We start from the raw sequence: 26,536 nt of genomic DNA, 5'->3' as shown, positions 1-26,536 counted from the left end.
CATGATTACAAGATGGCACTATGTAAATAGAAAGTTTCATAGTTACAAACAGTATTTCCTTACTTTCACCAAAGCTGGTAAACCGAGTGAAAATTAATTTGGCTAGATTTTTTTTCAGTTTCTAAATTTGCTTCTAAAAGAGAGGTTGGATTATCCTTTTGTTTTTAAATTCAAAAATGTAATATTTTTCATGCATGTACTTGAAACTAAATGCTGAGTTATGCAAACGACATAACTTCAGCTTTGGTTAGTTTAAGAAAATATTAAAAATAAATTACTGGCGTTTAAAAAATAATAGTAGATTGTATAGCGGTAATTCATATACGTCTCTTGAATGTAATTTTGACACATAGTAAACTGTTAATCTAGCAGACTTGTTTAATTTTTTTGTAAAAGTGAACAGAAAAAAATAACTTGAAAATTAATAAATTATTCCCAGTATAGTAATTTTTTAGATGTTTAAATTTATCAAAAATGTTTGTTTAGAGCTTTCAATTAGGTTAGGGGGGGGGTAGTATCAGTTCATTTCAACGGTGCTGACATGATTGAAACTTGTTCTACTGTAATTCATTGTGTTACAAATTCATTAAGCCGATCAGTACAACAGTACTGGTTTTTTATTTAGTACATTTGTTGATTAAAAAAAAATGTTAATATATTTTAGCTAACTTTAGTTATATACGTTAATGCAAGTAATTATATATTTTTTTGATCGGAAAAATATTTGAGTTCTTAAAATTAAGAAGGTAGTCAAACAAGACAGTAGTGATTTAAACCCCAGGAAACTTGCATTGTAACATATTGACATGTTCTGGAAAATAAATTAAATTTTATTTATTATTCTCATGAACTGTATACACATATACAATAAATAACGTTTGAGCAATTGCACATTTTTCAACAGTTGCAACAATGTAAATTATTAATTACAAAATTGATTGGGACATCATACAGCTGAAAATACAAAGCAGCTTCAATTATTTGAATTGCAAGGAATTAATTCCCATCATCAGTACAAATATAACAGGCACCACTTTGAAGAGAGCAGTACAATGGCTGGAGTATGTTCATGTAGGTGAAGTTCTCGAAGAGGATACTTTTTTCAGCTCTTCCCAGTACTTAATAACATCCTTATCTTCCCAATGGTTCTTTGGAAGGGGTGAAAAGTATCTGCAATGGAAAAAATGTAGAAAATTTAAGTTGCATCAGAAATACATGAAATTTATAATGCAGTATAAATACTAGTCTTGTTAAACAATTTTGTTATGTAACGTAATTTCGTGTAGATAAGCGGCCCTATCGTATACGCTGCACATGCAATAATTTACTAACTAAAAACAAAAGTTCATCGGATAAGCCGCCCCATCGTATACGCCGCAGAAGAGCGTATCAAAACATGGCACCCCGCCCCCTCTATATATATATCTCTCTATATATATATATACATATGTACGGATGCGATCATTTATTATAGTTGGAACAAAACTGTAACAAGCAACTGCACTTGCTGACAGATAGAAATGGAATAAACTTCGTGTAAAAAAAAAAGGTCAGAAAATGCTACGGTTTTACACAAAAAACTAGTGTTGCCAGATGACATCTACATTTGGTTAGTAGGCCTCGACCGATGCATCGGCGCCGATGGTTCAACAATTTAGCCATCGGCATCGGCATCGGCGGCCGATGCTAACTTGCGGGAAACATCGGCCCATCGGCCTTAAAAAACATCGAAAAGCCGATGGAATTGGCCGATGATTTTGAAAAAAAAAACCGACCTTTGCTGTTTTACTTTTTAATACAAAATAAATGGAGTTGTTATTTTCATATAAAATTATTTACTTAAATTTCAGTATGAATTTCTATTTTTAGTCATCCCTAGAAGAGTTTTTAATACTACATTCAGGTACCAAACAAGTTAATTATTGCGTTGTTTCTTGCAGCAGGATGTACGTATGTATCTGTCATAAGTCATAACTCAAAAAGGATAATCTGTAGAAGGTTAAAGTTTCGTATGTGGGGTTTGCGGACGTTCCAGTTGTGCAATTCCCTTTTTGTTTTCGATCGGGTGTTCTGAAAAGCCTGTTTACTCATTTTTTGTGGCTATTTATTTCTTATTTCAATGCAAAACTAATATAGCGTCTCAGACTGACGATCATTTTTTGATATATTGCCGAATTGGAGACCATGGAAACAAATATGAGATAGCGAAACCGATTTTTGTGTCATTTTATTAGATTCCCGTTGAACCGACGGTAATTTTTAATTTTTCGATATTTGTAATATGCATCACAATAATGCAGTCTTTTCTGTATCGCTTCGGCGGAGTTACAAGTTTGGGGCCCGTCGAAATACATTTTGGGGATCACAGAAGTTGAAAAACATTTCTCATTCGCATTTTTGTAACTCATTCGGTGGCCCTATGGTTATGGGGCCTCTCGCGCAATTGCAACATTTGCTATATTTTAAATCCGCCATTGCACGTCAAAACAAACTCGGGTGCAAGTTTTGAAAGGGTTTTCTGCTCAATGTTTATGATTATTTTGAACTCTATTTTTACGACTATTTTTTGAATTTCCGAGAACACTTGCGTGCTCCTCCTCCCACTCCCTCAATTTCTGAAATTAAACTCTAGTTGTATTTCTGAGTTGTTTAAAACTAACACCATTCATAAAATTGGAGATTTTTTTTTTCAAACTTTATCTATTGTTTAGAAAGAATTTAGGGCATTAATGTAAGAAATTGATTGAAGACGTTTTGAATGGTGAAATAATTCGCAAATCAAAGGGACTTTTGATTTTTTTTTTTCGGAAGTGCTGAAGTAAATTTAGAAACTCTTCCGAGGCGTTGGTGGTAGCTGTTCTGTACTAAAAAAATGAGGCAGAGGTTGGGGCCGAAGTGTGATTTACTCCAAAATCAGAGGGTGACCCCCCTAACCCATCCTCGTCGTTTCAAGCATTTCTTAAATATTTAGCGATTATTTATTTTGGTCAAGAAATGTCATTTTGCGTATTTATCATACTTGTTTCACCTATATTTCGTAAATTGCCATCTTTTTTGCATCATTAATAGCGATTGATTTTTTTTTCTGTTGTAAGTAACTATTTTTATGTATTTATATAAAATCAATGAATAAGTTATTTTCGTTTTTTATAGAAAAGTTTCAAGGATTTTCTATTATGCAATTTTTCAAATTTCAGAAAATTATTGTTAAATTGAAAAATTTAATTTGAACTTGTTTGTAAAGCTTCATAAAACATTAAACAATCAAATTGTTCAATACTATGTGTGCAAACATCAGATCAAGTAGTATATGTATTCAGTTATTAACTTGGTGAGTCAGTCAGTTCAGTCAGGACAGTCAGTCAGTCAATTCAGTTATTAAATATTGAGTTTGTTTATTGTACCTGCGTTTTAAGAACCTTGCTCTTTTCATGGCTATTTTTTTTTCAGCAAAATGTATGTCACTGTTATAACTTTTATATTCATAAATTTTAAATAAGTATAAAAATATTACTATTTTGATTTAATATTGTAATTTATCTGTTACCTTTTTTGTTTAATTTGATAACTAAAAAATGTCTACGTGCAATCTTTCCACTTTAATTGCGTAATTTGTTGACGGTTTCATAGTTCTATTCTTATTTTTTTTTTTTTTTTTGAATGATTAAACAACGTAATTTAATTTTTTTTAACTATGTTTAGTGTACCTAAATCCATACATTATTACAACATTACTGAAATCTTAGTTATATACTCAATTAAAAAAAAAAAAAACCAAATCAATTGGTTATTAAACAGTCTCTTTGTTTTTCTTCCTTCTTTTGTTGGCTATTGTTCTTTCTCTTTCATCATACAGCAGTCAAAAAAGGAGAAGCATAACTACACCCTATACAGATTGTACGTAGTACGATGCAAAAGTTCGGGGACAAGCTGTATAAAATCTTGACCAGAATAGTTCACATTACCGAAGTACATTCACCTTCAAAAGGTCGCCTTAAGGGACTATGTACTTCTGCCAGTGTTCATATAACTTTTGGAAACACTCCTGGAAGCCATTTTTCGCTAGCTTCTATGATGCAGCTTCATCTTCTCCTGACAGAAAAAAGCGGCGTCTATGCAAATGTTTTTTTTTTTTGCTGGGAACAGGTAAAAGTCACACGGAGCTAAGTCCGCCGAAACGTTATGCTATTTGTTTGTCATATCAGAGTGTTGACCAATCGAACCGTGCATCCTCAACATGAAAGTCGCCATCTTCCCCACGATGAAGTTAAAGCAGCAGCGCAAGAGGCCTTACAGGAATTTGCGAAAAATGTCTTCCAGGAGTGCTTCTAAAAGCTATACGAACGTTGGCAGAAGTGCATAATCGTTCAAGGTGACTATTTTGTAGATAGATATATGCTTCGGTAATGTGAACTATTCAGGGTAAGGTTTTATACAACTTGACCTCGAACTTTTAGATCATACTACGTACCTATAAGTTTTCAATTTACTATTTCATAACGTTTTTGAGTGACGCAAGTTTACGCGTATGAAGACATCACAAGAGAATTTGCGATAATTAACTGAGGAGGCGTTCAAAATGGATATTTGGTTATCTATATGTTCTTAAGTACATATGTATGTGCAGATGTGCCGAAAAAACTTGTGAAGTATAAATTTGGTGATAGTAAAATAGAAATTTAGGTCGAAATCTGATTTTTTTTCTTTTTTGTGATTACAATTCTTTATTCGTAGAAAGGAAGTAAAGTGAAATGAATCAATGATCCTTTAAATCCATGACAATCTTATCAATTTATTTCTGTTTGATTTTTTTTTCTTTTTCTTTTTTTTTTGCCAACGGCATCGGCCATCGGCAATCGGCCATTTGGAGGAAAACAATCGGCCATCGGCCATCCTTGAACAATCGGCCAACAATCGGCATCGGCCAAAAAATGCCATCGGTCGAGCCCTATTGGTTAGATGAGAAGTTTTCAAATCATTGTGTTATACTTAGCAGTTCATCAAAAAATTGTTCACCCTTTATCAATTGATTCTTTTTTTTTTTAATTTATCATCATTGAGACATTTTAAAAATTACTCAGACTGTAGGGACTCTAACTCAGACAAGCTAGCTATTCCTCCCTTTTTCAGGCTTGTGAAATGTATGTTACCATCACGAATCTGGCAACACTGGAAAGAACAACATTAGCGGTACAATCGGTGCAAACTAACGCAGGTTTAAGAGAGTGAGAAATTAAATCTAATGAAAAACCTGTTTCATGTTGCAATTTGAGAGTTCTACTATTGTTTTTAATGAATTTTAACATTGCCGCTCGATTGGGCGAACATGAAAAGCACTAGAAAAGAAGGGTGGGGGTGGGGGGGAATTCCTTCAGATACACCGCAGATGTTAAATTTCAACTTTAAAATGCGCATAAGCTGCGGCTTATCTACCCGAAATTGCGGTAGTTCTATAAAGGAAGAGATTTAAAAATTTACCATTTTTTCCCTATTGTCAATAAAATGTACTGAATGACAGCACAGAAAGTATTTTACCTAGGCGAAATGAGAGCTATATTGATTTATTTTAGCAAAAGTATTCCCTAAAACAGGAAACCATTTATTTAATCAACCCAACTTGGGACATTAACTTACAGCTTCTTATTAATTTAAATGATTTTTTAAACTAAGGAATAAATTAACATTAAAGTAACTAAATAAATTGATTTAATGTGTAAATTATGTTTTTTTTTTGCAATGTGATTTAGCAACTTCATCCTTAATATGGTTAAAATAACGTTTTTGCATGAATATTAGCGTTGCCAAACCATTCAGGATGTTGCTATCATTGAGTGTTCAGTAGAGAACTAGTCAACTGTGAGAAAACATTATGGACATTATAATCAAGGCAACCTGAGATGGTACAATAGAACAAGACAAATAATCTTAAAAACTGAGCCTTCTCGAAAAGTTTTTGTTCGTTTTTCAAAATCAAAAAACTACTTAAACTTACTTTTGAAAAATTTCTTCCTTTACCGCCATTTCATGTGGAGTGAGCCCATTGAAAAGGGTGTCCAAATTCACTTCTAAGAGATGTTTCCTAAAAAATAAAATGACTATTATTCAATTTACTGTCTATAGATTTTATCCGACAGGAAAATACTAAGTAAATATTTAAATAGACATTATTTTAGGGATGAGTAATAAATTACTTAGTGCAGCTACATTTAGAAACAACATAGAATTTTTTTAAGCTTACTAAATGTGCATTTAACTTGTAATCTAAAAAATAAAAAAATAAATACTGGTATTATTTGGACAAAGGGCATTTTAGGGGAGGGAAGGGAGGATTTCCAAATTGCCAACATCAAGGGCTTCCAAACTTTTAAACTGCAGATCCACTTTAGCCTCATAGCACACTGATTTCTTGTTCGATTTACTAATGAAGTACATTCAACTATTGAATCTTTTTATTTTATTTAAGTCACAATCATTTTAATGTCAAACCTTAAATAATATTTCATTTTGCAGCAATACAAATAGGTCGTCACAACCAGGCAAGAAAATTTCTACACATTAAAAAAATCTTTACAAGATATTTTTCTAAACTTTAACCACTGCAAAAGATTTGCAAAGTTGTTTTGTTTTATACAAAAATTTACATTTTCTCAAAGAAAAAAAAAACCTGCTTATTTCTCATTATTTTATTTTCAAAAACAATTTTATATGTTCAAGTAGGTAATTAAACATTTCTGTGGTTCTACCTTAGCACTGGCTTTGGTGCGGTAACTTGCTGCTCTATTTCTGTGGGTTACCTGTGATTTTCTCTAGAAGTGGTACCTGTGCCATTCAACTTGGCGGATATACAGGAATTCACGTCAATAAAAGCCCAGCCCAATATTTCAGGAGGAGGACAAAGAGGGTGTTTATTCAATACATTTTATTTGGAAAAAAAAAGCAAAATATATACAAACATGCATAATTATTTTTTTTTAATCCGAGGGGTCGATCAATTGCCACCCACTGCCCCCTAAGATTGTCCAAATAACAGGCCTGTAAGAACCTATAATTATATTTAACCTAGAGTACAGCATGCTAACAGAGTTAGTTCATTTGTGTCAAATATTTATTGAGCCAAATTGATGTCCTACAAATATGAGAGGTAAAACAAATGCAAAAGAAAAAACGTCAAACTTACTTCTCCATTCCTATCAGATGAACATTAATGTCAGGTTGAACATAGCAATGATGGGCTGCAAGTTTGGCAATATTTACATTTCTAGCCTACTGAAAGAAGAAGCATTTAACACATGTGCACACAAAAATGATTATTAAATTGTCTTATGTTAAAAGTTATCAAAAATAATGAGCAAACTCTCACGCTAATTTATTTTCTTAAGTATACTGAATGTAATATGATTTTTACTATTTTCTTAGTATGATTAACTTGATGCAAAAACTGACTCGTTTGCACCTATGTTTCCTACGTTCCTACATTCCCTTCCTCGATTAACAAAATGAAAATGCAACTCACGGAGCAATACTCTGCAGCTTCACGACATGCTTCTTTTATTTCCACCTCAACAGGATGCCAATCTGGAGGACCACCATTTGTTAGGAGACCCATTCCCAGGCCTGCAGCACTCACCACAGCCACATTTTTTTCCTATTGACAGAAAAAAATGTTTAAGATGGTTATAATATTATGTAAATGTACAATATTATTTACTAAATGCAAGCCATGTATTGTTATTTTGTCACAAATTATTTTGCTCCTAATCAAATATGCTAGCATATGTCGCCCCCTTCACCACCTCCTTGAATTCACTCTAAGCATTTTAGTAGTTGAGAACTTATAAACAGTTACTGGTGCTATGCTAGCTTTTAGGGAGCTTTTTTTTAATTGAAAGTGGTCAACAGGAGGTTTTAAAATAAACGAAAACTGACGAAAAACAATGCAATTTCATGACAATTGCGAATAAGAATCTGGAATATACATACAGTAGAACATTACTGAATCAATATCTGATACAACAATGAATTTCTCTGCAATGATTTTTTGTGACCCCCATGAATTTACATATAATGTAAATTGCTCTTCAATATAAAAATATTTCTCAGTTTTAAACCTCTATAAAACAATGTGTTTGTCTCAAGGATAATTGTTCTTTCTTAACCTTCCTTATACTTTCAAAAACTGAGAAAAGAAAGATCCTCTAATGCTCCCCCTTTCCCATAGCTTTTTTCACAAAATTTCTATAATAATGAATAAATGCCAATTCACCCAAAATGTTGAACTCCTTGTCCCTTTTCAGTTTCTACATCCTATGTCAAAGCCTGAAGAACACCTTTTTTTTTTTTTTTTGGATCTGGTCTGCATATTTTTCCAGCACTGAAAAGAAGATACTGTGAAAATTTCAGCGAAATTGGCCAGGTAGTTCTCAAGTTTTGTGCGTTCAAACAAACAGACGCTTTTTGGCGACTCCATTTTATACTATGTAGAGATATGTTTGTTTTTCAGTTTTACTTCATGTTACTACAGCACAAAAGCAATCATTTTCAATTTCACTGTAAAGTATACTTACTTTAAAGTAAGGTATGTAACTTTTCAGCGTATCATCAAACAAAGTGCATCGACAGTAAGATAAAATGACATCTATTTGAACAGAACTTTTCATCAACACCTCTCTGCAATGATCAGAAGCAATTTAATCACAATTAATGGTCAATTAGGATAATTTATTAATAATGGTTTTAATTAAGTTTTAATAAAAATCAGTAATTTTTTCATTCAGTCAAGAGAAATTCTAAACAATAAAGCAAAGAAAGAATCCCTAAAACAGGACCTCTTTTGTTAATAAATGTAGAAATTTTGCATTTGGGCATATGGCAAGTATTGACTCCACTTTAGAGAGAGCTGGTTGCATTTACCAAGGCTTACAAAAATTAATAAGCTTTCGTAGTCAGTGTTGGAGAGACAGGATCCTATCCATCTTTGTCATCATTTTTTTTTAACATTAAGCTCCTATAATTATTTTTTCTAGATTAACCAGGGTTCCTACACACTTCTTCAAAGCAAAAGTAATAGCCCGGTCAAAATATACCAAAAAAAAGCGAAAGTTCGGAAAAATTCCCATAAAGCTAAAAATTGGTACAAACCTTAAGAACATCATTATACATGAAATGTCGAAAATCCTCATCGATCCCGGTGTACCTAAAAATTTTATTCAAGGTCAAAGGTCAAAAAATTAATTTTTCATATATATCTTTTAAACGATAATTGTTACCGTAAAAATGGAGGTTACAAAGTTTGAAAGGTATGCAATTGTGTACAAACAAGTGGGGATTCCGAGGATGGGTCATGGGGGTCATACCCTCCACCCTAAAGCTATTAAATATAGCTTAAAATAGCATTGAAGACATATTTTTAAAAAAAAATCCCCTTAGACCCCTTATTTGTACCCAAATTTGGTACTTTGACTATGAAATTAACACCAATATAGTTAAGGACAACACTAAAGTGAAGTGTCAGAAGTCCCCATCGATCCCGGTGGAGCTAAAAATTTTATTCAAGGTCAAAGGTCAAAAACCGATTTTTCGCAAATATTTCTTAAAGGGTAAGTGTTATTGTAAAAATAGGGGATACGAAGATTGTGTGTGAAAATTAGATAATTATGCACAAACGGGAGGGGATTCAGTGGATGGGTCAAGGGGTCATACCCCCTCTCCCTAAAGCGATAAAATAAAGCCTAAAACTGTAGTTCAGAGTTATTTATGGAAGGTAAATTATGGATTCAATATTTTCATATGGTGTCGATTTCAAAGGAGTTCATCAGAGCTGAACGCATGGGAGATTGGCAAGCTCATTTGAATTGTGTTAAAGAAATGCTTTCTTATTTTCACTCATCAGGACATTTTCTTTACGCCAAATCCGCTCATTTGTATCTCCAGGACACGCTGCAATTAGAAAATTTGATTGATCCTAGTGTTTTTAGAAGTTTTAAGCAAGGATTTTTCACTGTTAGAAGGTCTGCTAAATTCAGCTGTGGAACTTGGACAGATATGATCATTGAGCAATCACTGATGAAATCAATGAAAACAGCCGGAGGTATTGCTCGAGGAAGAAGCACACAGGAGAGTGTCATAAGTAAATGGGTCTACAGCATGCATGCAATGACTACTGTATGCGAGGGGTTGGAAGATCTTGCTAATGTAAGCATGAACACAACAGATCAGCATGTATATGCAAGTGATTCACGTGTAAAAAGAGATACTGAAGACATAAAAAAACTTTTAGAGTGGTTTTCATCACATGATCCCTTTCCTGCAATTGAAAACATAATTTCTATTTCAAATGGAGTCATTGGCGATGGAAACATAAACTGTCATAATGCTCGTGAAGTTGGAATTCTTTCTATGACTAAAATGTCTGGCCAGACTTTCAACAATATTAAATTGAAACGTGTAGACAAAGTTCTCCCTCTTTTAACTGTCCGCATCTCTATAAAAGTTCATGATGAGAAGGTATCAATAGATCCTGTATTACTGCAGTTAGTGTTGTCTTTAGTTCATGTGATTGAATAAGCAAGTTAATGTCCTTTGATTTTTCAGCCTCATCAACCAAGTTATTTGATTTTGCATTTGTCTCCATTACGTCTTTTTGGAGAAACATTTTCTTCTTTTTAAAAAAATTTACTTCCTCCTCTAAAATGTTTTATGTTTCTATTGTTTTGTTTTATTCTTTTCCTTTCATTTTTCATTTTACAAATACTGGATGGATGGATTTTGCTGCAGCGGATGCAGCAGCTGTCCTCATTTTTTGGTTATTTTAATAAATTCCTTAATTACACGCTGAGAAATTTAAGTGCCTGCAGCGATCAGCTATTCAAGTTGTTATAAAGTAAGTATTTGCTTGCACAGTGTGTCAAGAGATGGGGCCACTAAATGTTGTTATGCAAACACGCTCTGCTCTAGGGCAGAGCCACCCCCCCCCCCCCCACCAGCAATGCAGGATGTTGGATGTGTAATCTAGAAATAAAGCATTTAATCTCTCCAATGTGTTTCCCTGCTCTGCAGAACCAACATTACAAAGTTTACATAAAATCTTACCATATAAATGAATAATATAAAAATGCAGTCAATTCGCGATAACTTGAAGTCCAATAACTAGAATATTACTATAACTCAAAGTTTCTATCAAGTCCCGACCCCTTTGACTTTAATTCCATGCTAATTATTCTGAATATCTCAAAGTTAACTTCCTTTAACTCGAAGTTTTTTCAAAGACGACTCGAAATGTATTTCGAAAGAACGAAAAAAAAAGAAAGAAACAAGTGACTATGAGAGAAATTAATCCACCTTCACTTGCAATTTCTGAACAATAGACCTCTAAAGCAAGAAGAGCACCTGTTGAGCCAATGTGCGATGAAGGAGTGCGGAAATGAGTTGGCTTGTTTTCTTTTGCTGTACCGTACTGTTTACACTTTGACATGTTCCTGGACTACAAATTTGCTTTTAAGCTGCAAAGACAGCTGATTGTACCTTTATTCACAAGCTGACCTAAGTTAAGATGCGTTCCCCTACATTCTTTAGTTCGATCATTTGCTGATAAGTTCCTGAGAGACAGAGTGAATTTTCTTTACTACTATTAAAGATGTCTAAACAAGTATTGTGTCAATGATATTAAAAGAAAAAGAGAAACTTCTAAAGTGGTAGAATCCATGAATCTGAATTTGAAACGAAGGAAGATCCTTTCCTGAAGTAGAATCAGCTCTATTTAAGTGGTTCCAGCAGTATTGAAATCAAAACCATGTTTTGATTTTTTTTCTCTCAATATTTTTGATTAAACTGTGCATATTACGCTTAAAAGCTTTTAAATTCTCTAATTTTGTCTGTTATATGTACATGTTAATATATAAATATTCAATGGTTTTTAATATTAAAATGTCGAAAACCCAAACTAGCAGTAAATCGAACATCCGATAAATCTAAGTTTTTCGTTGGTCCTTTTAGGTTCGAGTTATCGCAAATTGACTGTACCTGTATACTTGGGGAAAAAACTATCCATATAGTGATTTGAAAAAGTTATGAAATAAACATTTAGTATTTTTCATAACTTTTTTAAATCATTGGTTAATTTCGCCCTTATTTTTTCTGATTATCATTGTAAAATTATTTTCAAATAGTACACTTGCAAGACTTAGTTATAGGAGAAACTATTTGGTCATTTACAATGAGATTATAGCACTTAAAATTTACTTTTAGCCTGGATTTTACCATAAAATACAAAACAAGTGCCTTTATTGATCAAGAAAACACGACTTTAACATATGTTTTCCTGGAATTTTTTCTAGGTGAAAACGCCGAACAGCCCCCCCCCCCCCCCCAACTACCATGTAGTATCAATTATCATTGGCAATTACATAGAAATAGAAGAAAGAAATCGCAAGCGAATAAAGCTAGCGCAAAAATCGCGATCGCAAAAACCAAACCATTCTCTCACATGAGTGTGAAAATTTCTCATTTGCAATCTCTTAATTAGTATATTTGACTTTATTTTGACTCTTTCAAAATATCTGCTTAAGTATTTGTGCTATTTTGAAAATCGCGCCGTTTTTAAAATGGCGTAAACGATTAATTACTGATTTTTGCTAGTCCAAATAAAAATAGCCCATCAGAAAGAGTTGAATTACTAGAAATAGAACAAGGTTATAGTGTTTTTGTATCAAATTCAAGTATTCATAAGCAATTTAACAAGAAAAATGTGTGAAATTCAGAACTTTGTGTTAAGCGCAATCGGGAAAATGTTCACCATTTTTTTTTCTCCCATACTTTTATTGAGGATGCAAAATAATGATTTTCAAAAGTAATTTTGGTTACATGAATGCAAAATAGATGCGCTTTTACTATACAGTTGTCTTGTATTAATCCTGAAGATTGCATTGAAACCACATTCTTACTTTTAGTCTTGTTTGCTGTTTTCAGGAATTTCCCCAAGATAAAAGTTCAGGGAGAGCCTATTCTTAGAAAGCAGTACAATGGGCTCTGTAAACTGCAATATTTTGCTCCTTGTGTTCTGCCCAGGAGGTCACTGTAAACTCTAGTCTTATCACTACAGCTCCATTAACTAGTCAACAATAGGTGTACTTTTGTATAGCTGATGAAGAGATAGGGACATTTTAATTCCTCTTTGTTAACTCTCCTGGTGATTGAAGCTTAAATGCAATTACTAAATAGATCTTCATCATTTTCCCCATTTTTTTTCTTCTGGTTCTTATTTTTTGGGTTTTCTGGGTCCTCAGGACCCAAATTTTCCCGGAAGTTGTGTCCCTTTCCCTCGAATTTGTGTAAAATAGCGCTTTAAATGCAAACCCTGTCTGATTTTTTTTTTTTAAATAATGGCAGGAAAAATAAACTCTTGGGACATTAAAATAAGGACTTGCAAGCACTTATAAAGCAAAATATAAAAGTAAGAACACATATGAACCCTGTTAACTAGATGAAGAGACCAGTTTATATTCAGAGAAAAAGGAAATTTTTTCAATGTTCTGTAAACAGTATATGCAGGTTTCCTTACAAACATTATAGTCTAAGTGTCATGGACTGGTCTAACTTGATACTAAATTACGCTTGAAACAAATTGAGGCACTGCCAATATCAACTTAAAACCTTTAACAATTTTCATTTTATGTATTAAAAAAAAAAGCCCATGAAAGTTTTAATGGCACATCCCACAGTCATCTTTTTAAAGGTAGATGACAGAAACAGCACTCTTTCTATTTTATACCGTACTTTTTCAAGTACTCAATAAGTATTTAAAAGAGTTTTTTTTTCGATTTCCTGATATTTTCAAAAATTTTATTGCAAATATCTCTCTTCCACCCCCAGGGGTAGAAGTGACCGATTTGTCACATATAGGGCATTTTCCACAAAAAATATAGGACACATTATATGAATAATTATGCAATAAAAAAAGAAATAATACATATCATATATTATTCAGTTACTCTTTTCGATGATTTTGTTTAAAAAAAACCTCAAACAAAATACCTTACATCTATAATGACTTTCCTGTAGTTGAAAGAATTTTTGAAAAAGGTGTACTTTATAGACTAAATAACTAAACAAAATTTGAACAAAGATAATTTTTATTTTTTCTTCCTCACTCATGACCCAAGTACTAATTCCACTGCTCTTAGATTTTATATCTAAACTGAACCCTTTACCACTTGTATTAAGAACAAACAGAGCTTAAGAAGGATCCTTCTGAAGTTTTTCAGAGTTTTTTTTAGGCTTGAATGTTTTAGCATGCTGCCTCAATTGCGAAAATCCACTATTGCTTATGGGCACTGAACAGTTGCAAAAATGGCAAAAAGCTGTAAAATCATCTTTTCCTTTAGTGCACCATGCACCAAAATATGTAGAACTGTCCTCCTGGTTCAACAACTCCACACGAAATGTTTTTAAGCGATGTGATTTTGCCATTATAATTCCACTTATTACAACAAACTACGTTTTAACATCATAAGGAACTAACCATTCCACAACCCCAAAATTCCACAAAAAGAAAGATTGCAAAAAGAAAATCAGAACATTCTGATCAGAAAATGCACTGAACGCAAAAATATACCAATGAAAACGAAAACCATGATGGAAAACAAAACAAAGGGCTGTTGCCCCTCCCCCCAAACGCAAAATTTTAAAACCAACTTCAGACTTAGTTCTCGAAACTCCACCTACTATAGAGTGACGTCACATTGCTGTAGCAAATGAGAGAAAATGTTTGTTGTAGGATTTAGTCAGTTGCGTTTTTTAATTTAAAATTCGATGGGGCACGTACTTTCAGCGAAAAATCCGATGTCAGAAAGTTTATTTGCTGTTCTTTTTAAGAGAGATATATAGGGTAAAAAACGGAAATATAGGAAATATAGGACATTTTTGAAATATATAGGAAATATAGGACGATTTTGATGCTTTTTTTGAAAATATAGGAAATATAGGAAATATAGGACTACTTCGACCCCTGCACCCCCCATAATTTTTTTTCTCTTTTTTGATAATTCTATTACGGAAGGATTCTGAATGAAAACTACAATTGGATAGACGACATTTTGTACTTACTTTAGTAACCTGAGAGGGTACCCTGTGATTCCAATAAACTTAGTTTTACCAGCATCTTTCAACTTTTGGAGAGTAGGGAGAGTTTCGTTAACAATGATGTCTGTGCTGGCGGCATACTCAATGTCATGAGCCTAAAAAGACAAGCTCTAATAACTAATAATGATCCATCACTGCTTTTGTTGACACATCCATGCTCCAACAAGTGCAAAATAAAAATAAATTTAAAAAAAATAAAATAAAATATACAACAAAAAGAAAAATAAGTGGAAAATGAAATAATAAAAATGGAGAAATAAATTGCACTAAAGCCTGGGCTATGTCCAAAACTTGATCAGTATCTCATAGTCATCAGTTATCAGAGTCTCAGTTGAGTAGTTGGTTTCAAACTTGAAAAAATGAAGACATGACAGCACAACAGTTAAGAAAGTGTTTTGGATCCGGCTGCATGCCCAATGGGCAACACTGCCTATGAACTCAGTGTATGACTGAGTGCAGACACTATCAAGCACACAGATACATCCATTCACAAATGTAAATACATATATATATATATTTCTTTAAAAAAAGGTTAATGATTTTGTCCACTAAACTGTGAATAAACCACAATTCGCATAAGTAAGCAGAAATTCAAAGATCACTTTTTTTTTTTTTTTGAAGCTACCAGCGTGTCATTTCATCAACACAAAAACTGATTAAAGCACACCAGTAAAGTTGTGAGAGAATCAGAGCTGAGTAGAAGCAAATTTGTAAGTTGCTGCTCCATTTTTCTTTTCTTTCTTTCTTTTTCTTTCTTTTGTTGCCACTTTTTTTGTAACCCTCCTCCCCCTTCCCCCCAAAAAAAACTTAATAAGCAATTGGCACTTAAATTGCTATAAAAGCAGAAAAATCATTCTGCCTTCAGATTGAAAAAAGGCTCATACATCTAATTAATGGCATTAATGCTTATTAATTGCATAGGAGATGTTGGAGAAAGTGGCGACTAAGTGGCAAATGATACTAAGATTTTTAATAGCTTTCTTTTTTATTTAGTCACCATGAGGCAAGTAGTGACCACCAATATTGATGTTTGTTGGTAAATATGATATGATCTAATTTAGCAAGCTAAAAATCTTGTGTCTTGATTTTTCTTTTCAGAAAATGACTTCAAATAAGTGCAAATTTATGTATGCATATGGTAGCATATGTGCACTCGTTGAAAGGACAATTTAAGTATTTAACGAGTGATGACCAATTTAAGGAGGAGTACTGGTCATGAGGGTCTAAATGTTTTAATACTGTCTAAAGCTCCTATATATACAGCGACTCTAGTTCTGTCTGAGGGAAAACAGTGACATCAAAAACTCTGATTTGTAAATAAATAAAAAAAGTTAAAAATTAAGATATATTTAAAAAAACAATAATTTTAAGGTTAAACTTTTTCTACTTAAATTTAAGTAAATCATTAACACTTTTGTAATTAAAGCACATCAGTATTTCTTTTCCTAATTAAGAAGATATTTTAATCATATAACTCATGCATAAATTCTGAGGTTATATATCCCTTTTAAAAATTCTGAGTATTTCTCAGAATCACAAATAGGAGTGCACTGGTATTTTACAATAAGAAATAATAATTAGCAAACATCAATAATTAAACTGATCTATAATTATGTATATTTAATAAGCGATTTAATGACGAATAGCTAATGTGATAGTCTCTTTGAGGTAAGAACCTGGGCATTCTCTGAAACACAGAATACTGACTACGCCTCTGCAAACTATTGAAAATCAGGGGTTCCTCAAAAGAAGTAAGCATTAAAAAGGGTTCCACTAATTAAAGAAATTAAGAAACGCTGAGCTAGAGCAATAACTATTAGTTGGTTTTTGTGCAATGATCTGTTTTTAACAGCTTCAAAGACTGGAAATGACAGAAGATAAACATAAGAGCATGAGTGATTTACCTTAAGTATTTAAAACATGATGGCACATGTAAATATGGCAAACTTGATGACACAAGAAGGCTTTTTAAGAAAAAATAGTTCTATAAAATAATGCATCACCTACAAATAATCATTGCAGTCAGAAAAGGCAATGCTTGAATGCTTGTAGGAGTTGTAAACACCTAACAAAAATTTGGTTCAAAATTAAACAATTTTAAGAAGACTATCCTTATCAAGGGGAACTTACCAACAAGACATCAACAGCATCAAGCCCAAGTCTAATTAGGCTCTCTTCCACACTGCGAGTGATACGATCAGCAGAGAAATCAAACAACTCCTCCACATTGGGACCATACCTTCCCACCTTGGTAGCGATAAAATAGGCATTACGTGGCAAACGCTTCAAGGCCTGAAAGAAACAAGAAGTTGATCCATAAGTTTTGCAACACTTGACTGCATGAGCTCATTCTCAAAGACTTACTTTCATGAATAAATATTTTCACTGAATTAAACATTTTTATAACAACATAAAATCTATACACTATTTTAGTGTTTATGTTTTAGAATAAAAGTTGAAAGCTCATATTTGACAATCTTAGCAAGAAAGACATTCTAAAATCTGGGTTCATACTCGATTTCAGAAACAAAATGAAGGAGTTTTGGAGGAGTTTTGCAATAGTAAAATGAGATTTTGAAGGAGTACTTTTGGGCTATCCTTAAAGGCAATCGGTTTTTTCAACATATTTGACCCTTTTCAAACTTTCTCACACTTCACCTTACTCCTTCCCTTGTCATATGTCATATTTTTCTTAAACATATTGTTATTATAACTGTGTGGTGTCACTTTTTGACACCCTCTCTCTTGCATTTGTCACAATTTCATGAGCCTGTCTCCCTCAAGGCATCACATCACTTGTGGATAAATTCTCTTTTTACAATGCCAAAACTCTGATTTACTAAACAATAGTTTTTTTAACACAACCCACTTAAAATAGTAGTACATCTATTTATGTATTTTTAAATATTTAAATAATAGTTAGACAAACTGACTTGTGCTGCTGAAAGCATTGGGGAGGGAAAAGCAATAATCATAAAACTTGAAGAAAAAAAATAGCCAAGCACCATTTAATCATGTATTATTTCATTTATGTAATATCTTAGTCATCTAATAATATTTTCACATTCAACTTTTATGAATTCTATAACAAATTTGTAAATTACATCTTTTTTTTTATGAAAATAAATAAATATATCAAACTACTACATTAAAGTCGATCTTATACCTTCGCCCTTGTGACGAAGTTAAGTTGTCGATCAAAGTATTTTAAATTACTGTCACAGAGGAAGATTATGTAGTCTTGATCTAAAAAAGAAGGAGTTTTGAAGGAGTTAAAACCAAAATGAAAGAGTTTGAAGGGCCCTTCAAAAAAATTTCTTAAATGAAGGAGTATTGGAGGAGTTTTGAAGGAGCGTATGAACCCTGTAAAATTTGAATTCAAAATGAGAACATTCTTTCTATGTTTTACAAAATTTCAAATCTTTCTAAATAACTTCAAACCAAAACTCTTTTTCATACTTTGCTCAAACTGAGAATTAAATATTTTGACATTTTTTAACTTGGCAATTGTCAGTTGTTGTAAAAATATTATACCTGATTTTTGTACAAATAAATTATGAGAATTGAATGATATCATTTTAAAAATTGTAAAATGAATAAATACATGCATAGGCTACAAATTACGTAGGCATTGACCAGAATAAATATTCTACTTTAATTGAAACTTAGAAGCTACAAAAATAGTTAATAAATAGTTACTTGCTGATGTAATAGAAGAAACTGAGTTTAAAAATCAAAATTATAAATCTTCAGAAACATCTGGGTTAAATTAATTATGCAAATGTGGAAAGCTTCCTAAAATAAATTTTTACTCATTGAGTTGGGTGATTCTCCAAAAACCTGACATCTTTCAGTCACCAAGTTTTTTAAAAATAAAAATGCTGAAAAACATCTGAAAAAAATATTATTACTCTTTGTTAGGAACTTATTAAGGGGAAAATAGAGGGAACTCACTTTAACTATATTACACCCTCAAAAGAGGAGGTCAAATTTTCATACAGCAAGAGATTGACAAGCAGCACCAGGAGAGTTACAGAATAAATTTCTTGATGGGTTATCTAAAATGTAACTAAAGTAATAAAGAAAAAACTGAAGCCTAAATAAAAAATATGGTTATTAAATGACAAAATAAAATTTATGTAAAACCTCCCTTAACGGATACCCCAATTTCTTCAAGTACAAGTCCCATATAGGTTTTTCCATATTATTCACTCTGAATAGCTTACACTCCGAATAACGGGCATTCATTTCAATGAAAAAAAATCGATTTCTATATTAAAACTTTCTTTAAGTTAGCCATGCATAGTATGATCAAATTTACAAAAAGAAAAGTTACATTCTCATTACCTGCGAATCCTTTTATAGTTCAGGAAATAGAAACATAAAACAGAAAGGGAATTAGCAGTATTAACAGATATTTTACTTTTAATTTAAAGCAAACGCGAAATTTATAGCAACTTCACTTACCTATTCGAGCAACATTTAAACAAATGTCTAACCAATAAAACTCTTTTGGAACGCATTGTCTGAACAACAACAACAAAAAATAAATAAATAAATAAATAAAAATAGAATTATTCCTCTGATACATTTTTCATTTATCATTTGCCAAATTTAACTTTCTTTTTTTTTTCAATCAATCTTATTTTCAAACTAATGTAATGGAAATATATCCTTCTATTCTATGGGATGCATTAGCAATGCTTGAGAAATAATGCTAGGAGAGTGATTGTTTTAGGACAGGAGTTTGACTTTTTTTTAAGGACAGGAGTATGACACTATTTTTAGGACAGGAGTATGACAAGTTCCATACAATTTGCCTGTTATGTAGGCCCAGAATTGTATTTAAGGTAAATAATGTTATTTTTCTATTCTAACCTCTTAATTCAACTACACACTATGAGTAGAGTTAAAATTTTTTGGTTATTTAAAACAGAAATATTGTCCAGGAGAATGACAGCAAAAATGTTTCATACTCTATTCTTGAACTTCAAAATTTTAATGAGAACAGCAAATTATATTTAAAAAAATACTCAAGGAATCCAATAAAATGGTGATGATAAACCGTTTTATAGAACAGCAGATTAAAAATTCCTTTTTTTTTTTTTATCTTTAATAACTGAGCTCATTCCTAGGACAGGAAAATGACATGAAAACCTGGGGACAAAGTTTAAAGAGATGTACTTAGATGATTTAAATAATTAAATTTATTTGAAGAATGCTATTTTACACCCTTAATTTTGTACTACAAATTCAATTTGTGGAATGTTGATATAACACTTTAAAATAATTTAAATCCATTTGAAAAACGGATGGGGACGCGCCAAAAGTGTGACTTTCTGGTTATTCAAAAAATTTTGTTGAAATAACTAAATGAGTTATTGTTTTTATAAGAGTAAAATAACATCAGATCAGATATTTCTAACTATTAAAAAGATGAAAACACTTTCTGGGTTAAACAATTTTAGTGTTAGGCTACAGGGACATAATATTTTTAGGATTTTGGAGAATGGCCCAGTTATTGATTGGAAAAAATCTTTTACGGAAAACACAAAAATTATTCCTTGTGTTGACTAAATTTAGTGCCAACTGAAAAAAAAAATATTTTTTCAAAATTAGATAATTCAAAAAAAAAAAGAACTTTTACAACAAACAAATAAAAGCTGAGAAAATGGAGCTATGATATGCCTTTTTTGGCATACCTACAAAGTATAATTAGGAAAAAAATGGTGCAGAATCGACCATAAATGCAGTTTTATGGCAAGTTGATGCTAAAAACCTATATGTAGTAGCAAAACATATAATTTGGATAAATGTTTTTAAAACCAAGATAAATAGACTTTGGGGCTCTCTAGCGTGATTGTCCTGGAATTCCCATCAATGGAGAGAAAAATGGGTTTGAGTCTGTATTCTTATACACTGTATGGATTTTAATACTCCTCTGGCATTGGTAGATGACTAATACGGGTGCCACCTATAGAGAAGAAAGTGAAACTTTTTGATGATTGATTGGAAAACTTACAACTGGAGAAAATCGTAAAACATTGAGAGATGGACGATAATCACTCGTCTAAAAATAAAAGACCTTTATATGTAGTTTTTTACACTTGTATTTAAATGACTTCACCTTTCCCAGAACAGTTTCTGCTTTTCCATGACCATAGTAAGGCGCTGTGTCGATGTAATTGATGCCACTCTTGATGGCTTCAACCACTGTCATAATACCTTCTTCCTCTTTGGGTGTACCATGGCAAAATGCCAGTTCAGAACCACCTGCAGAAAGTAATTACTGAATTCATAAAAGAATGCATGAATAAAACTTGGCATTGAACTTATAATACAAAGTACAAAAAATTAGTTTGAATTCTGAAATTTTGAATTCAAATTGTGTTTTTCGCAATCGTGAGTTGCGGCAGGGCTCTACTCATTGGGGGCTATTGTTTCTAGAAACAGCTCCTGTCCCCCCCCAAGCCTACCTGTCCTCCTGGGCGGTTACGTGTGTACAGTTGTGTGTGTGTAGGCGTGTGTGTATGTGTAGGCACGCGCGCATGCATGTGTAGGCTTGTGTGTATGCACGTATCCATGTGTGTTGTGTGTGTGTATGAGCGCGCGTGTAGGATATGGACCAGGAGAAACAGATTCCAGGAGGCAGTGCTCGGAGCCGCGCCTGCATAGGCCGGTGGGCGGGGGTGCTGGTGTCCCAGGTCCAAGCTGAAAAAGGAATCAAACACCAAGGATGGTGAAATGAAAGCAATAAGCAATCCTGATTGCTCAAAAAATATGGCACAGTAGATCACAAGCAGGTTCTGCCAAGGTGGTTAAAACCTGGTAGAAACTGGCATGGCAAAAACCACTTTCTGCCACATTTGCCGCAGAAACTGGCAAAAACTCAAAAATGACAAAAAATTAACTATTGACATACAATAGAAAATGCACGGAGAAGACAATTGGTTGTTAACCAAAGCACAATTTAATTACAATATTACCTCAATTCAAAATCAAATGTTACATTGTTTGGACCCCGAAGTTGCTCCTTAGAAAAGGTGGTTTCTAAAATCTAACCAGTTTCTCAATTCAATATGCACAGATGAGAAACTTTAGAATATTCTTTGAACAGAAGGGCTAGCAGGCAATGTATCAAGGAACAGGCAATTTTTGTGAAACTTTTACATATTTTTAAATGACCCAACTTGTAGTAATTGGGGTAATGGTAAAAATTTGATTGGAAAAATAAGTTTCAAGAAATGGGGCCAATTTGTTTCACAAAGCTGTGATAATAGGTACAAAGTCTAGCTTAATATTGGCAAGTAAAATTCTGGCACTTTCTTCTTGAAGCACATGATAATTTCAATCACAAGCACTTGAGAAGAAGCATATAAGGGAGCAAATTACAATCAGTAATGCCTGTTTAACTCTCTATGTCACTCCTCTTTCCTAAGCACTCATATGAATTTTTGTCCTTTTTTAGATTAATCCAAATATTACAAGCATCTGCAATTGAAAAGTTCCCGTTCCAAACTAAATCAAAGGCACTAGCATAGGATTTTATTTTTTTAAATTATGAAATGAAGTTTAATTTTTTATTTTATTTAAACAAATATCATTTAGTAATTATTTGAGTTATTAAAGTCGCTTTTAAGTTTTTGCCAGTTTCGGCCGGTTTTTATCAGTTATAACCAGTTTCTGCCACTGGCATGGCAAAAACTAGTTTCTGCAGGCAGAAAGCCAACCCTGGTCACAAGAAACAAATAATTTTTGTGATGAACTTTGTTTATCATACAATTTGCTTAAAATTATAAGCCTTAATAGTTATCTCCAGGAAATTTGTCAAGGTGCATTTTGAGTGATTTTTAACCATTTTTGAGAAGATATAATTCATTTCATGAGAATGAAATTAAGATAGTGAAAATTCTTTTAATTTCAAGAAATGTACTACTTACTGCTATGCAAAAAATTTGATAACTGAATTAACAAGCAGAGCCAGAATAAGACATTGGCACATGGGGCACGGGTCTAAGGTACCACAATTTGGGAGACACCAAATCCAGCTAAAACTTTTAAAGATTCGAGTAATTTTATATGCTATTAAAGCAAAATGCAAACATTAAAACTGACAAAACATTTCTCCATAAAACTAAATCTTTTTCACTAATCCTAAGGTCACTCCATTTATTGGGATCAATTTATAACAAATCTCTTGTTTAGACCCTGAAGTTTTCATTGTTTTATAATGGATAAGAAAGTCAAATTGACATTATATAAGTTTTTCTTTTGAATCTCCGAGTCCATTTATGAATTCCAAAGATCCAAAACAATTTACCGAATCCTAACAATGAGACTTGAAGACCAGTTCTCCCAAAGTTTCTGTACGGCATTTGCCGGATCTTGTCCTCATAGTGAAAACCTTTCTGATAGGTAGGCAGATTTTCAGGTTCTTCACTGAAAAGAAATAATTTCTTTTAATATATAAATTTTTAAAACATTGATTCAATTAGTGGTCAGAAAAAGGTGCTTTTTATTATTATCTTTTTAATAGTTTAGGTTCTATGACCTCTTTAGTCTTATTAGTGTCTATTAGCTACGTGTGATTTGCTGTGCTTCAGTCTTGTTGCTATTTTCATTATACTTATGCACATTAACTTCAGTTCATACACTAGTTTAGAAATTAATTTTTTTATTAACATGAGTTTAAAAAGGAAAAAAAAATAGAGAAAAAAAGGAGTGGATAAGGAAACAAACTTTTCTAATTGCTATTTCCCTCTCAGAAATGGCAAATGTGAGACATACATTTCAACTATTTTAATAGAGAAATAAAAACAGCATACAATAAAAAAAAAAAAAAATCAGTGCCAAAGCTTTATTTAAGATTTCAAATTGCTCATTTTTCTAACTTTAAGATCTAGTAGCAGCTTTGAAAAAAAAAAAAAAAAAAGGAAAAAAAAAAAAAAAAAGAAAAAAAAAATCAGGACACAGTATTACAAAAATAAATTAGGCCACTTCTAATATTCTTCAATGTGTGTAACATGCTGTTTGACTTTGCATTATCTCCATATATTCATGGAAAGTCAATCTTTCTTCCAAGAAAAAAACTGATATCGTCAATACTCAAGGTTTAAGCTGAGTTCAAATGCTCTTCAGCAAAAAACATAGCATTTTGAAAAAGGCTTTTTAGCAAAATGCTATAAAAAGTTGAATGTTAAAAATGAATAAGTTTACTCAGAGCCTGATTACCGCAGAGGCATGCAGGGCACAGGCCCCTCTTCTTTGATTTCAGGGATGCCTAAATTCTCCTTAATTTATCATTCTAATTAAGAATAATTAATGATGTCATGTAGAATCTAGAGTACAATGATATAATTGATATTTTTGCAAGTGCCAAGACAAGGAAAAAATCTCCTATTTGTTGATAAAAATTCCCTTTAAAAATTTGATCTCTTTGCAAATCCCAAAACCACTCCAAGTTTTAGTCTGTATTTACTATTAAAAGTTATATCATAGATAATTTTGATATTTATGGCTTACTGCCATGGGCAAAGTTTAACCAAGTCTTATACAATTATCTTATACTGCTCTTCTACTTTTTAAATGTTGGAGGTACCACCACATTTAGTATGGTTGTGTTTCTTCTACACAACAATCGAAATATTTTAAAGCTTCATTATATGGAATAAGTGGGAACGCGGGGGGAGGGAGAGAGTACAAAATTAATTTCGTGCTCTTGTCTTCAAAAATCTTAGTCGGACCCTAGGGGGGGCCCTGAATTAGAAATGTGTTCCATGTGCAATCTCAGAATGATCGGGCTCTGAGTTTACTTATTTTCTAATTGCCTCTATGTGTTTCATCTTTAGTTGAAAGCTAAATTAAAAATTTGGCATTGAAATCTTTAGAAACGAGTAAATGTGCAGAAGCTAATGTTTTTTTTTATTTATTTAAATTGAAATAATGTTGAATTGTAATATGGAAAAAGGATTTCGTGATACCCTCCCCCACAAAATTTGTGAAATTGGAGAACTAAGCATGCAATTGTGGGCCATCTTTCCTACGTTAAGAGTAGGAATAGGGTTCACAACTCTCCTCCGGAAATGTGTCAACATTATAGCTCCAGAAACATAATTTAGACCATTTTTTTGACATTATAGCAAGGAGAAGTGTCTTTACTACTTGCATAATAGATACCTTTTGCTCATTTTTCTTGATCAAATTACTTCATTCCCAGCAAAGGCATCTGCCATTTGCATTGCTTTTTAATAACAAGGACACACCTGTACTCGGGCAAGTGAGCTTAATCTTAATAAGGATAAAAATTATTCATCATATTCATCACATTTTTTATATTACTTACATTCAATCTAAGATTGTTAAATTTAGTAAGATGATTATTAAAATCATGTTTTGCTCTCTAACTGTTATTAACACCCTTTCATGGGGCAATTCGGGTATATAGTGAAACTGATAATTGCTGAGGAAATAATCCCTTAAAATAAGTTTTTTTTTTTTTTAAGTCAGGAATATCAGGACAAAATGCTAAATCAAAACAAAATATTTTTTTGTCGGGGAAATCAGTAATATCTACACTCAAATTCCCCCATCTATAGCTATGGGATAATTTAGGCATATAGTGAAACTTATGTTTGGCATGGAAAAAATCCCTTGAAATAAGTTTTTTTTTTTCAACCAAAAATGCAGGACAAAACACTGAAATCAGAAAAACATTTATCAGAGAAATTAGTAATAACAGAACAACTTTGAACTCTGAAATTCCAACGTATTTTATTTAGCAGAACGAAAATAAAGTAAAGTAATTGAAAAAAAAAGTTCTGCCACTGACAACAAGGATAGCTAACAATTAAAATGTTAGTGGTTTTTTAATTTGAAGTAGTTAGTTGAAAATTTGACTTATCCAAGCTAAAAAAAAAAAAAACTTCCAACAAAATTTCAATAAAAATAACAGTAGCGTTTAAAAAAATGAGATGCTTCCTTTATTTATCAGAATCTAGTAACTAGTGTCAAGTAGTTTAGAAGAGGTTATGATTTTTTTAAAATCATTGAAGCAGGAAAACTTTAGCATTTTCTAAAACTATTAGCGCAACTATGTGAGGTCCCATTTTTAAAGAGAACTCAGAGCAATGGCCCCGTGTGCCTCCTATCGTTTCTAGGCTTTGAAGGAACCTATTATAAATTTTATATGCGTGAAAAGCATGCACCTTCAGCAACAGCTAGTATAAATACATTTAAGTAAAAGAAATACAATTGACATAAGGTTTTCGCTAGTCTTACACCGTAGATTCCAGCATACTGATCATTTAATAATAATTTATTTCAGGAAAAAGGTATGGATAGTCAATATTCAACCGTTAAAGTTTTGTTATCACATGATACATCCCGCGATTGTGGTTTGTTT

The 26,536-nt window shown here is 32.3% G+C and overlaps 1 protein-coding gene across 1 annotated transcript; it reads right to left on the bottom strand.

Moving 5' to 3' along the window:
* Nucleotides 1-819: 819 nt before the first annotated feature.
* On the bottom strand, nt 820-26,536 carry LOC129217549 (uncharacterized). The gene is made up of 10 exons (XM_054851873.1): nt 26,413-26,536; nt 23,456-23,574; nt 21,263-21,408; nt 17,266-17,427; nt 15,100-15,230; nt 8,565-8,667; nt 7,514-7,645; nt 7,178-7,263; nt 5,993-6,079; nt 820-1,170 (listed from the first exon to the last, which is right to left on the bottom strand). Exons 1-10 carry the CDS (start codon nt 26,436-26,438, stop codon nt 1,068-1,070), a joined length of 1,095 nt encoding a protein of 364 aa, XP_054707848.1. The 5' UTR covers nt 26,439-26,536; the 3' UTR covers nt 820-1,067.

The sequence above is a fragment of the Uloborus diversus genome, chromosome 2 (assembly GCF_026930045.1).
Source record: "Uloborus diversus isolate 005 chromosome 2, Udiv.v.3.1, whole genome shotgun sequence".
Classification (NCBI taxonomy): domain Eukaryota; kingdom Metazoa; phylum Arthropoda; class Arachnida; order Araneae; family Uloboridae; genus Uloborus; species Uloborus diversus.
This window is presented reverse-complemented; position numbering and strand designations above follow the sequence as displayed.

What these genes read in the sequence shown, in the direction of transcription:
- LOC129217549 (XM_054851873.1), bottom strand. Translation starts at nt 26,438, where the DNA reads ATGATCAGTATGCTGGAATCTACGGT. An exon ending in AAGCTGCAGAGTATTGCTCC is followed by an intron (nt 7,264 to 7,513) that starts GTGAGTTGCATT and finishes TTCTTTCAGTAG; the next exon opens with GCTAGAAATGTAAATATTGC. An exon ending in AAGGAAGAAATTTTTCAAAA is followed by an intron (nt 1,171 to 5,992) that starts GTAAGTTTAAGT and finishes TTTCCATTGCAG; the next exon opens with ATACTTTTCACCCCTTCCAA.